The 13,225-nt window shown below is 39.4% G+C and overlaps 1 protein-coding gene across 1 annotated transcript in view; it reads right to left on the reverse strand.

Annotated features, from left to right (window-relative positions):
- C7 (complement C7) overlaps nucleotides 1–12,974 on the reverse strand; it is a 62,422-nt gene extending 49,448 nt beyond the window's left edge. Inside the window, exons 1-3 of the mRNA XM_075184118.1 lie at nucleotides 12,881–12,974; nucleotides 3,435–3,508; nucleotides 169–244 (exon numbers count right to left, since the gene is read on the reverse strand). Of these exons, the coding sequence (XP_075040219.1) occupies nucleotides 169–244; nucleotides 3,435–3,508; nucleotides 12,881–12,886 (156 nt within the window). The 5' untranslated portion in view covers nucleotides 12,887–12,974. The remainder of the gene's footprint in view (nucleotides 1–168; nucleotides 245–3,434; nucleotides 3,509–12,880) is intronic.
- Between the last annotated feature and the right edge of the window lie 251 nt (nucleotides 12,975–13,225).

Raw genomic sequence — 13,225 nt, forward strand, 5'->3', positions numbered from 1 at the left:
AATCTGAGGGAGTTCTATAAGCAAGAAAAAAATGGACTCTCATGGCCTTTCCACAGATTAATCTATCAGAAAATATCACTTTCAAAAATATTGGAGGACAAAATATAAATTATATTCATATAATTATTAAGTCTTAAGAAGTTATCAACTTATTCTGTGGTAACGTACCTGAGTTTTAGAGCAGCCGTCACATTCTGACCAAGCACCAAAGGAGTTCCATCTGCAATTCACTGGCGTCACGCTTCTGAAAATACAGAACGCATGGACTGACTTGATGACAGATTGTCAGATATGTGTTTTGTTGCCGTGGGGGCCTTGTAAAAGTCTTCAGTCAACTTTGACTATTCTTAAACTGCAAATCACTTTTGCTGTGTGTTTTTTCATAGTTTAATAGTATCGTTCCATGATAATTTGGGAAGATTAGGTGTCTGCTCAGGTCTATGTATATGGGAACGATGTTGGGTAGTTAAGTAAAGGTCTGTCTCTTTAGTTTAATTAAAGCAGAGCCATAGCCTACACACAGCTGAGGCAGCCATTTTGTTTGCCTCACACCTCATCAATGTGTCTAGTTCTTAGCAAAGAAATAATTTGTATTATTATGAATATTGATTCAGTGTACAAAATGGCTGCCTTCACTGTGTGTTTGTGACAGGTGCATTTAGGTTCCATTATGAAGCCCATTCGATGCACACTGCTGAACGCTTTTGGTTTCGCGCAAGTGTCCCTGAATAGTCACCCCAGGGCACTTCAAGATGCACAGCTACTGTCCGCTCTCGGACACTGGAAGCGCATTTAGTTATGCAGAGAGGTGGAAATAATCCAAAACAAACAACAAAAGGGTAAGGGATATATTTACTAAACTGCGGGTTTGAAAAAGTGGAGATGTTGCCTATAGCAACCAATCAGATTCTAGCTGTCATTTTGTCGAATGTACTAAATAAATGACAGCTAGAATCTGATTGGTTGCTACAGGCAACATCTCCACTTTTTCAAACCCGCAGTTTAGTAAATCTAGCCCTAAATGTCAGATCAAAACCCAACCTCCTAACACTGTAATGTCACCCCTTTCACTAAAATAAACGTGGAATGTAATATAATCCAATGGGATCCACACACCGGAACTTGATGCAGAATTATATTAAACATTTCAGGAGGTCTTGAGAAACAGACACAGTGATGACACAAAATACTGAAAATAAATCACACTTTACCACATTAATTTCTGTAGCGCATTTCTTTTTTATTTAGAATGCACTGGTTTGCCGAAAAATGGATTAATTCCCCTGTGAATGCCAAGATGGGAGGTTTGCATGCTTAATTAAATGGTTTTATTACACAATTCCTTAATTTGAGTTTTAGTTATAAGAGGAACTTAAAGTCAATTATACTTATTTATAAAATTGCTTCCTGACGTCATTACTAAAATACAGATTTCCTACTTTAAACCAGGCTGTTGTAGCATAAACAACACTAATTATTATTAGAGGGCTTAATACTATCTAATTAGAGCTAGCGCTAGTGTGCCAATAATGAACAAAAATATTCTGACTAATTAGCTGTATCGTTTATGACTAAACATCCCCAGGAACACATTCTGTATCACAAGCTCAACCAAAGCGAGGAAATCACTAAATAAAGCCAGATGTGATATATTTTCATTTTCCTCTCACAGTCTCAGTCTAAATAATTGACCATTTAATCAAATTACATATTTGTTATGTTTAAATGCGATTCATTTTTAATTTGCTGGTAATATTGTTTCATGCTTGCATGCTCTACTAATAAAAATAACTCATTTGAAATGACTGCTAAAAGTTTATACTAACAACAATGCAGCTCAGCTTTTAGATTGCAAGCTCTTAAGTGCAATGTCCTCGTCACTATTGATTACTAGTGCCCTGCAACTGTTATAAAACCAAGTATGCACTCTTTACTGTCCCCGGTGCTGAAAAAGACATTGGGGTAAATTTATCAAGCTGCGAGATTCCAGCAGGTTTGAAAAGTGGAGATGTTGCCTATAGCAACCAATTAGATTCTAGTTATCATTTATTTAGTACATTCTTCAAAATGACAGCTAGAATCTGATTGGTTGCTATAGGCAACATTTCCACTTTTCAAACCCGCCGGAAACTCGTAGCTTGATAAATTTACCCCATTTGGGGCCAATTCAATTAGCTGCCTCATTACCAGAATAGGCTCACGTGTATGTTTTTGCGCAAATTATGGTAATAATAAAATCACTCATTTTTTCTCACATCCATCTGAGCTGCAAGCAAATATAAGCGATGATCTTTTTAGTGTAATTTTTCTTTGTTCAAATTTTAACAATATAATTAACAATAGGTTACAAAAGCATTTTCAAGTAAAAGTCGCTAAAATGCATAGGATTTTTCACCATGAATTTCAGAGATAAAGAGTAAGAGTAGAAGTGAGGATAAAAAGAAGAGAGAGACAGAGTGAAGTGTGCGACCACCTGGGCAACGCTAGTGGGTAAAAGAATGAATAAGAAAGGGAGTGGGTGAGGGTCAGTGGAGGAGAGGGGGGTTACCATCAGGCGAACCTAGGGTGCCAATGGTTAGGGGTTGCCCAATGGTTAGGGGGTGCCTAAAACACTGAATGACCCCTTGCATTGTAACATGGTTTTGTTCAAGAGACTGAAATAAGGATCCTCTTCATTTAAGATCCTTAATGAATCAGGCCCATGGTCTGAAATCAAACTCATGACCCCAGTGCTGTGAGGCAGAAGTGCTAACCACTAAGTCACCGTGCTGCCCCCCCTTACATTTATTAGAGAAAGCAGATACTTTGATTTAGGTATCAAACATTTCACTATTATTAATATATTCTTCGTGAAATGTAGCAAGCTGTGTTTTTTTCCCCCGTCAGCTTGGACACCAAGGGGTATATTTACTTAACTGTGGGATTGAAAAAGTGGAGATGTTGCCTCTAGCAACCAATCAGATTGTAGCTGTCATTTTGTAGAACGTACTAAATAAATGATAACTAGAATCACTTTTTCCAACCCGCAGCTTAGTAAGTTTACCCCCAGTTGTTTTATTCAGTGCTAGATGATCAAAATTCAAATAGACGACGGTTTCAGCTACCTCAGCTCTCACAAACACCTTTATTTTTCAGAGTTTATTTCAGCCATATTTATGGCACCAATTGATCATTGAAATGATCTGTATTTCTTCCATTGGAAAGAAACAGGAAGGCAATTTTGAAAATAGCACTTTCTAAAATGGAGATTTTCCTGCAGTTTTCTATTAGTTTCCACTTTCATACATCTGCGGTTTTCAAACCGCCCCACAAAAACTCACAGATTAACAAATTTCAAAAATAAGAGCATGTTACGTTTTCCCCCATGAGTTAATAAACAGATTTTTTGTAAAAATAAATCTTGCTTTGTAAATGAATAACGTCTTGTTTCTTACCCGGAAAAAAAACCTGGAAACAATTCTGCAACTTGCCAAATCGCTGTTAACTCCACAAGAAACAACAGCAGCTTCTAGAGATAAACAGAAAATGTTATACTCGCTGCAACGCAGAACGGTTCTTCAAAGTCTTGTTGATAGCTCTAAAACAATATGTCTACACACCAAGTGCGGCTAAGAAATTTTCAGACGAAAAACCATCATAAGGAGAACTATCGTGCATTGGTCATGTGGGAAGGAAAGATTTGTTTGGTAATCTGACCTCGGACTCCTCTTTTACCTGAAGGAATTTTATTGGTGGAGCTTATTAATATGTATACAGTAACGAATATAAATAAAATATACAGTGTAAAACTATGACACCTTGGGGAGAGATCCAATTGCTGACGATGTGGTGAGAGCACATCACGCAGCGCATTTTGCTGGCAATTACGGTAGAATCTCCCCTATAATATAAAAGTCTGATGGCATGTATGGGGCAGATGAGTAGACTGATAGCATGTGGGGAGGCTCGTGTGCATATAAGGAGCATTTGGGGAGAGCTGATGGGCAGGTTAGGGGCATGTGAAGTCATTTTCTTGATGATATTGGGAGTTTAAAACATCCTGTGTCAATAGCTGTCATGCAATCAACGTAGTGGCCAAGGTTTGACTACCAGTGTATGTACATTGAAGTAACACTGTACAAACTCCTCTTATTTCTGAGGAACCCATTTGTAAGCAGTGAAGGGCAGATGTTGTTGGATATAGTCAGACCAATAAATATAAATAAATATTTTAGGAGAAGTAAATGAGAAGTTTTAATTATTTAAGGGGGCTTTCCATATGTTATAATACATTAATACATTAATACATTATACTTTTTTCGTCCATTACATTTATGTCATTGACCAATAACCTACCTTTTTTTTCTGGTTTCCTAAATTACCCCAGTGGCTATATAAGTTTATTATCAGATGGTGTATGGTCATGATATTTTATATTATGTTTTATAATACAATTTTATTTAGATTAGGAAATCCTTTATTAATTGCACATACCCAAAACACCCAGCTGCCATTTAACAGAAATCATTTTTGTAATAGCATGTAGCACTGCCAGACTGCACACAATGATCACTTCTAAATGTTAGAGATGATTCCTGTACATATGTCATGTAATATCTCAGCAGAATACTGGTCAAGACTTGGTGTTCTCCCCTGACACAGATGTAATAAGCACTCAATCAATGTAGTTGACCATTGTCACATGTGACCTATATAATGTCCACCAGAATACAATGTTACCACATATATCTCTATTTTATAGAACAGCAATAACATTAAAATAACAATATTGTTGTAAAAGTAGAATATAGGGCTACAAGTGATTTTTCTTATACTCGTTTGTATATAAAGCTGAATTAAATAGAGAAAGTATAATGATTTCACTGTTGTGTGAAGGGGAGGTGTGGATACTGACCATATGCATGCAACAGTGCCACCTGCAGGCTATAAGAAGGTACTGCATAGTATGAATTAAAATGTTTGCTGTTATTATGCAGTAGATCATCGGTGGCCAACCAGTGGCTCTTAAGTCACATGCGGCTATTTGTGGCTCCTGGTCAGGAGCATGATCGAAGCACGGTGCTCTGGGCACCGGCAGAGGCAGAATGGAATACAGTCAGCTGACCAGGAGCAGCGGTATCATGTTATCTCCTCTGCTCGACACATAGAGGTTACAGTGTCATGAACAGTCCAATCAGGGGAAGAGTAGGAGAGAGTGTAGTGTGCTCTTCCTCCTTCTTCAGTGGGGACACCAGCAGCTAAATGTGGAAGGTGTGAGAGCTAAGTACGATCTGAAGGCATGTGAAGAGACTAATGGGCATGTAAGGGGACCTGATGGCATTTGGGGAGATCTGATGGAATGTGTTGCGGTCTATTAGAATGTGGAGAGGCATATGAGAGTCTGAACGCATGTATGGGGCATGTGAGTAGACAGATGGCATGTATGGGGTATGCGAATAGACTGATGGCATGTATGGAGCATGCGAGTAGACTGATGACATGTATGGGGCATGTGAGTAGACTGATGGCATGTATGGGGCATGTGAGTAGACAGATGGCATGTATGGAGCATGTGAGTAGACTGACGGCATGTATGGGTCATGCGAGTAGACAGATGGCATGTATGGGGTATGCGAGTAGACTGATGGCATATATGGGGCATGCGAGTAGACTGATGGCATGTATGGGGCATGTGAGTAGACTGATGGCATGTATGGGGCATGTGAGTAGACAGATGGCATGTATGGGGCATGTGAGTAGACAGATGGCATGTATGGGGTATGCGAATGGACTGATGGCATGTATGGGGCATGCGAGTAGACTGATGGCATGTATGGGGCATGCGAGTAGACTGATGGCATGTATGGGGCATGTGAGTAGACTGATGGCATGTATGGGGCATGTGAGTAGACTGATGGCATGTATGGGGCATGTGAGTTTTCTGATGCCATGTATGGGGCATGTGAGTAGATGGATGGCATGTATGGGGCATTTGAGTAGACTGATGGCATGTATGGGGCATGTGAGTAGACAAATAGCATGTATGGGGCATGTGAGTTTTCTGATGGCATGTATGGGGCATGTGAGTTTTCTGATGGCATGTATGGGGCATGTGAGTAGACTGATGGCATGTATGGGGCATGTGAGTTTTCTGATGGCATGTATGGGGCATGTGAGTTTTCTGATGGCATGTATGGGGCATGTGAGTAGACGGATGGCATGTATGGGGCATGTGAGTAGACTGATGGCATGTATGGGGCATGTGAGTAGACAAATGGCATGTATGGGGCATGTGAGTTTTCTGATGGCATGTATGGGGCATGCGAGCAGACTGATGCCATGTATGGGGCAGGTGAGTAAACTGATGGCATGTATGGGTCATGTGAGCAGACTGATGGCATGTATGGGGCATGTGAGTAGACTGATGGCATGTATGGGGCATGTGAGTAGACTGATGGCATGTATGGGGCATGTGAGTTTTCTGATGGCATGTATGGGGCATGTGAGTTTTCTGATGGCATGTATGGGGCATGTGAGTAGACGGATGGCATGTATGGGGCATGTGACTAGACTGATAGCATGTATGGGTCATGTGAGTAGACAAATGGCATGTATGGGGCATGTGAGTTTTCTGATGGCATATATGGGGCATGCGAGTAGACTGATGCCATGTATGGGGCATGTGAGTAAACTGATGGCATGTGGGGAGGCTGAGGGGCATATAAGTTGCATGTGGTGAGAACTGGTAGCATGTGCAGAGGCTGTGGACATGTGGGGAGGTCTCATGGCATGTAAGGGACATGTGGACAGGCCTGGCGCTCCCATTAACGCAAGGTTAGGCAGTTGCCTATGGCAACGGGCTCTAGAGGGCGCCACAGAATTAAAATTACTTTAAAACTGTGCGGCGACCGTTGACCATACCTTCCACGGCCGCCGCACAGCTTCCAATAAATCCACGGGGAGGGGGAAGGGGCTATGGATCACCACCGCCGCCTCTCTGCTCCGTCTCCTCCCCTCCACTCACTGACTGTCGGGCGTGACATCATCATCACGCCCGACGGTGTCAGTGAGTGGAGGGAAGGAGACGGAGCAGAGAGGAGCAGCTTTATGGAGGTAAGTTAAGGTAAGGAAAGACTGGAGGGGGGCGCAGATTTTGAAAGTGTGCCGGGGGGGGGCATGGATTGTGAAAGTGTGCCTATGGCGCCAAGGACCCTAGCACCGGCCCTGCATGTGGGTAGGCCAGATGGGCATGTGGAGAGGTATGATGGGTATTTCTGGTGCATGTGGGTAGATTTGAAGGCATGTGGAGAGGTCTAATGACCTGTGGGGAGGCTCATGTGCATATAAGAGACATTTGGGGATATCTGATGGGCAGGTAAGGGGCTGTGAAGAGGACTGAGGGGCATGTTGGCTATTTATGACTTTTTTATCCCCCCTTCAACAGTTCCCTCCAGAGCGATTGTGGCTGCAGTAGCAGCGTGAGCTACTGAGAAGAGCTGTGCTAATTTGATGGTTATTGTGAACATTTTGGCAATTTTCTTTTTTACTAATCAAGATAATGTAAATGACGTTATATTTTGCATACAATGTATGTGTGTGCACTATGTACTGTATATTTACATGCACATACATATATATAAAAGGTAAAAGGTATCTAGAGACATCTTTTGGCTTTGGTCTCTGATTGGTTGGCCGCCCCTGCACTAATGTAAGGACGAGAGATATATTTGTATTTAATCATTTTAGCCAACTACTAATGAGGAACATTATATCATAGACAAAGACAATAAAAGCAGCGGTGAACATTTTTCAAGCATATATTATCATAACAATAAAAATAAACAAACTGCATTATTTTTCAAATTAAAAAAAAACATTTTGCAGGATGAATCACTGTTCACGAGAGCTTTAGGAAAAGACAAAAAGATTATTTTTTATTGTAGAATTAAATTTGCATTAGTATTGTATCAATAACTAGATTTTCTTAAAACCGGATTAATCCTTAGTACTTCAGGCAGTAGATTTATCAATCCTTCTGAAAAGGAAAAATGGATTTGTTACTCATAGCAACCAATCAGATTCTAGGGCCTGATTCATTAAGAATCTTAACTTAAGAAACTTCTTATTTCAGTCTCCTGGACAAAACCATGTTACAATGCAACGGGTGCAAACTAGTTTTCTGTTTTGCACATAAGTTAAATACTGACTGTGTTTTCATGTAGCACACAAATACTTGATAGCTTATTTGTACACTAAAATTTAAAGTTGATATTTGTGTGCTACATGAAAAAACAGTCAGTATTTGACTTATGTGCAAAACAGAATACTAATTTGAACCCCTTGCAGTGTAACATGGTTTTGTCCAGGAGACTGAAATAAGATACCTCTTCATTTAAGATCCTTAATGAATCAGGCCCCTAGTTATCATTTGTAGAATGTACTAGATAAATTATACCTAGAATCTGATTGTTGTATTAAAATGAAGTGTGTGTTTTATAATCTGCAATAAATATAAGGGAAGTAGAAAGATGTTGATTTCAAAGGTAATCTGTAAGTGTTGTGCATACAATTACAAACATAACACATAACATAATACTTTGTACTTACTGCTACTTCCTATGCATTTCATACCAGGGGGTAAATGTATCAAGCTGAGAGTTTTCCGGCAGGTTTGAAAAACCAATCAGATTCTAGCTATAATTTATTTAGTACATTCTTAAAAATGATAGCTAGAATCTGATTGGTTGCTATAGGCAACATCTCCACATTTCAAACCCGCCGTAAAACTCTCAGCTTGATACATTTACCCCCAGAACTCAGATAGTTAAATATGTAGTATAAAGAGCAAAGGGAACCCATTACTGTAATGCATTTGAAAGTAGCTCACTATCATCATGTTCTGTTGATAATCTGGTCCCTGCATAGCTGCTGTAGATTGTATACTCTAGATTGGCATACGAGCCTCTATCCTTCCTTTAGTTTGGAGTAAAACATATATATAGCCATATTGTTTGCCAGTAGATGTTGCATAATAAAAAGACTTATAACAAGTCTGTGTCAAACATCCATGTAATATTCAAAATGCATATTTCTCCAGGCTAAAAAAAAAAAAAATCACATCTGTAATGTGTTGCAATTACCAGTAATTGTGCAACATTTTTGTATTTAAAATGCCGTTTTCAAGAGCTTATAGAGTGCAGAGAATAAACAGTTTAAAACCCATCTGGGGGTGCGCCAAACAGGAGCCGGTACGATACCACTCTGAGACATGAACACAATGCATTACAAATGCACATTAAAGTAAATATTTAAAGATGCAGCATAAAAAAATACACCATAAAATACAGCATGCAATAAATGCAAACATATTAATCAGTGTTTTCTTAGGTCATGTCCTATACATCATTCAGTAGCTGCTGAGTAAGCCATAAGTATACACAGTGCTTTTTTCGTCATAGAACTCACAGAACTTAGTTCCGGCACCTATTTTCAACGGATTTTCCAAGTTTTAAAAGTAACTTAAACAATTGATGTTTGGTCCACATGGACTTGAATCGCCCTGTCGAGCGTAGCAGGTCGCCGGCAATCATTAAAACGGTGCGTGCAGGCTGCTTGTGTGTCGAGTCCGATGCACGCGTACTTCGTCCGCGCTGGTTGAGATGGCGCTGCTCGGCTTGTGGCGCTGCTCAGCTTGTGATTGGTCGTGTGGTCGCGCGCTGAGTGCTCACTGCGGGCAGCGACCGTTATGTTTCGTTATACAACTGATGTGTGCGGGTGTGTGTCCAGTTATTGCCTACGTGATGTGAGTTCCGGCACCTTGTTTCTTACAAAAAAAGCACTGAGTATACACGTTTGCTTTGACTATGTTGGCTTGGTATATGTTTGCATTGATTGTATGGTATATTAAGCGATACGGAATATGTTGGCGCTATATAAATAAATGATGATGATGATATTATAAAGTTTGATTTCATGTTACTATGCTATGGTATTAGTATTTATGATTTAATTGTGCATTTTTATTATATTGCAGGTGTGCGTTAAGCACAGAAAACAAGGCTCGATCATGTGAAATAATAATACTGTGCTGCAATCTGCCCAGACGGCTCCAGCATTAATACATCGATGACCAGTAATGCAAAATAGGTTTCCCATTAATGTAGTATAAACCTATGTTATGTAGGTGTATATCTTTATAAACTTTGACTTGGTACTATAAATGTAACAAATGTAAAGCAATTCATGTTGCAAGTGGATATATTATTTATCCCACACACCATGTGAAACACTGAACACATAGATAAATTATTATTATTATTATAATTATTATTATTATGATCAACATATATTTATATAGCTCCAACATACTCTGCAGTGCTTTACAGTTGGGAAGAAACAGTAATAAAACAAGACTGGGCATTACCGACAGGCAGGGAGGTAAGAAAGTAGCTGTGTGTTACTATTGTAGTGAAAAATTAATGACCCAAGCCCCTATTACCAGGATAATGCCAGCAATCCTTATCTTTAATATAATATTGGTTTTTTTCTTATATTGCAAGCTGTAGCCAGACACCAAGGGGCATCGCTGAAAAAAAAATCCTGCAAAAAAAAAAGAAGAAAATACTTACCTTGCGGTCACGTCAGCTGGCGCTCCGGCTCCCCTCCTGGTCTCCTCCTCCGTGTGGCGCTCGCAGTGAATGTCGGGGGTGACGTCATCACACCCGGCATCCATTGCGTAGCGCAGCACAGAGGAGTCACCCGCGTGAAATATCAGCAGCAGTGAAAGATTATCCAGTATCTTATTTTTGTTACTCTGAATTTGGACTTTCTGCCCCATGCAATTATGAACTAGCTGTGTTCTCTGTATGTATCTAATATAAATATTAAGAGATAATTGTATTTTTAATATTTTAAACCATTTTAAATGTGCAGTGCTGAGTAGGGTGAAAATATCACCCACTGTTATCCTCATCGGAGGCTGCTCCATGAGCCATTTTTCCTGCCACCCTATCTTTAAATCTCTGTAGATTTCTATTAGTCCTCCTGATGCTACCTATAGCGGTGACCATTTCAAACTGGTCAATAAAAAAAAAAGATTCATGGGTGCAGAAAGAGAGGAAAAAAAGTTTTTGCCATTTAATTTCCCGAACTCCACTAAGGGGCAGATGCAGGTAAGTTAAATTGTAGCTGGTAATGGGACTACTGCTTTAATCATAATTCTGCAACAGGTTTCCTAACTCTTACTAACTTCATTTCCAAGTAAGTTTAATATGTTAACTATGTTTTCTATGTTTTTTTCGATGATCAGCTATAGTTAGGGTTAGTGTATTTTATGTGCGGCCCAAACCAACTCGTTGTCTTCCAATGTGGCCCAGGGAAGCTAAAAGGTTGGACACCCCTGGTATAAGCTGTAGTATTATTATTATTATTACTATCCTTTATCTATTAAGTGCTAACATATTACACAGCGCTGCACAAAGACAGAATTGTATTCCGGCACATAACTCTGCACCAGTGCTCTGATATTATTCAGGGAAAATAATATCTCCAAGGGGTATATTTACTAAACTGCAGGTTTGAAAAAGTGGAGATGTTGCCTATAGCAACCAATCAGATTCTAGCTGTCATTTTGTAGAATGTACTAAATTAATGATAACTAGAATCTGATTGGCTGCTATAGGCAACATCTCCACTTTTTCATACTCGCAGTTTAGTAAATATACCCACAAGTGTGTGCACCATTATAGCAGAGAAACCAGGGAGACAATAAAATGTTAATAAGCAATATGCCTGGAGTCTTATATACATGAAAATATTCTTATTATTAACCTTTATTTTTAAGGTGGCAACATTATATGCAGCGTTTTCAGATAGTGCCTCATATAGAATTAGGAGCAAAACAAAAAAGGATCATTTGCTCCTGTACAAACCATGTTGCAATGTAAAGGGTGTAAATATATTTATTTATTTTGCCTGCAGGAAAATTACTGGCTGCTATTGCATGTAGAACACAAACACTGGACGGCTCATCTTTTACTCTGTAATTTAGAATTGAGCACAGACCTGCCCACTCCCAAAATGGCTTTGTCAAGGTGAAAATTTACTCCATCTTTTTTCCTTTGCTCTTAAGTTTAAATGAGACACAGAATGTGCAATCAATCACCTTGTTTCCTGCACTAGTGGAGCTGACCGTCTAAATTCTATACCACAGAAACATGATTTTGCACTGTGGGAGGAAACTGGAACACATAGAGGAAACCCTCACAAACAAAGGGTGAAGATAACTCCACACAGGAGCTGCCCTGGCTGGTACAGAACAATGCTAGTCACCATGCCACCCAGATGTACAACGCTGTGATAGCGGAGATTGGATTCCGGTCACTGGGCTGCCGTATGGAACAAACCAGATGACTGCGGAATATAATCACAGGTCTGAAGAATGTCTTTAATTACCACTGTTGTAATAAGGTAGTTATTTACTAAAAAGGTAATATTTTCCCCCAGCTTTGGAATCTGCGTTCACACCCAGCTGTCAATAAAGTTTTGGAAAAAAAGTTTTCTTCATAAATAATCTGTTTCGCGTTTTCATAGACAACCACCAGTTCTGTGTTCTAAATACCTGCATCATCTCCAAGAAAGTTTTATACAGTAGTGTTCAATGTGTAACAACGCAGCCATTCCACATAACATTATGGTCTGACTGAAGAGGTTTTTAGCATCAATCAACTGTTATCTGTAATAAATACATTTCTCAAGAAAACAGGACACATGAACCATCTTCAACATGTTTTGCAGATCCTATAATACTAAGCTAATAACTCCCAGTTACTGAACTTTTCACAGAACACGGAAATCCATCATATCTGTACAATTCTAGTTGACAATACAACGTATCTCTTACCTTCATGTTTGGAGGTCTTGTCAGTAGTTCAGCTCAGTTCTGAAATGTCCTTTTCCCTCTAGTAAGAGATAATCGTCTTCTGCATCCTGTTTAGTGAATTCACCGCCCCCCTCTCCCTGTTTTTCGTCTGTTGAGCCATTTGGCTTCTGTCTTTGACACAATCCAGCTGTTTTGTAGTTGGGGAAGAGTAAGGAGAAGAAGGACATTGTACAAGCCTAAAATTAAATTAAAAGATTTTCCTCCGCACCTTTTACAGAGTTATTGTAATAAATATATTAGCCTGACAGTATTCACTATATAGGACATCATCATCATCAACATTTATTTATATAGAGCCAGCAGATT

This window comes from Mixophyes fleayi, chromosome 1 (genome assembly GCF_038048845.1).
Source record: "Mixophyes fleayi isolate aMixFle1 chromosome 1, aMixFle1.hap1, whole genome shotgun sequence".
NCBI classification, from domain to species: domain Eukaryota; kingdom Metazoa; phylum Chordata; class Amphibia; order Anura; family Limnodynastidae; genus Mixophyes; species Mixophyes fleayi.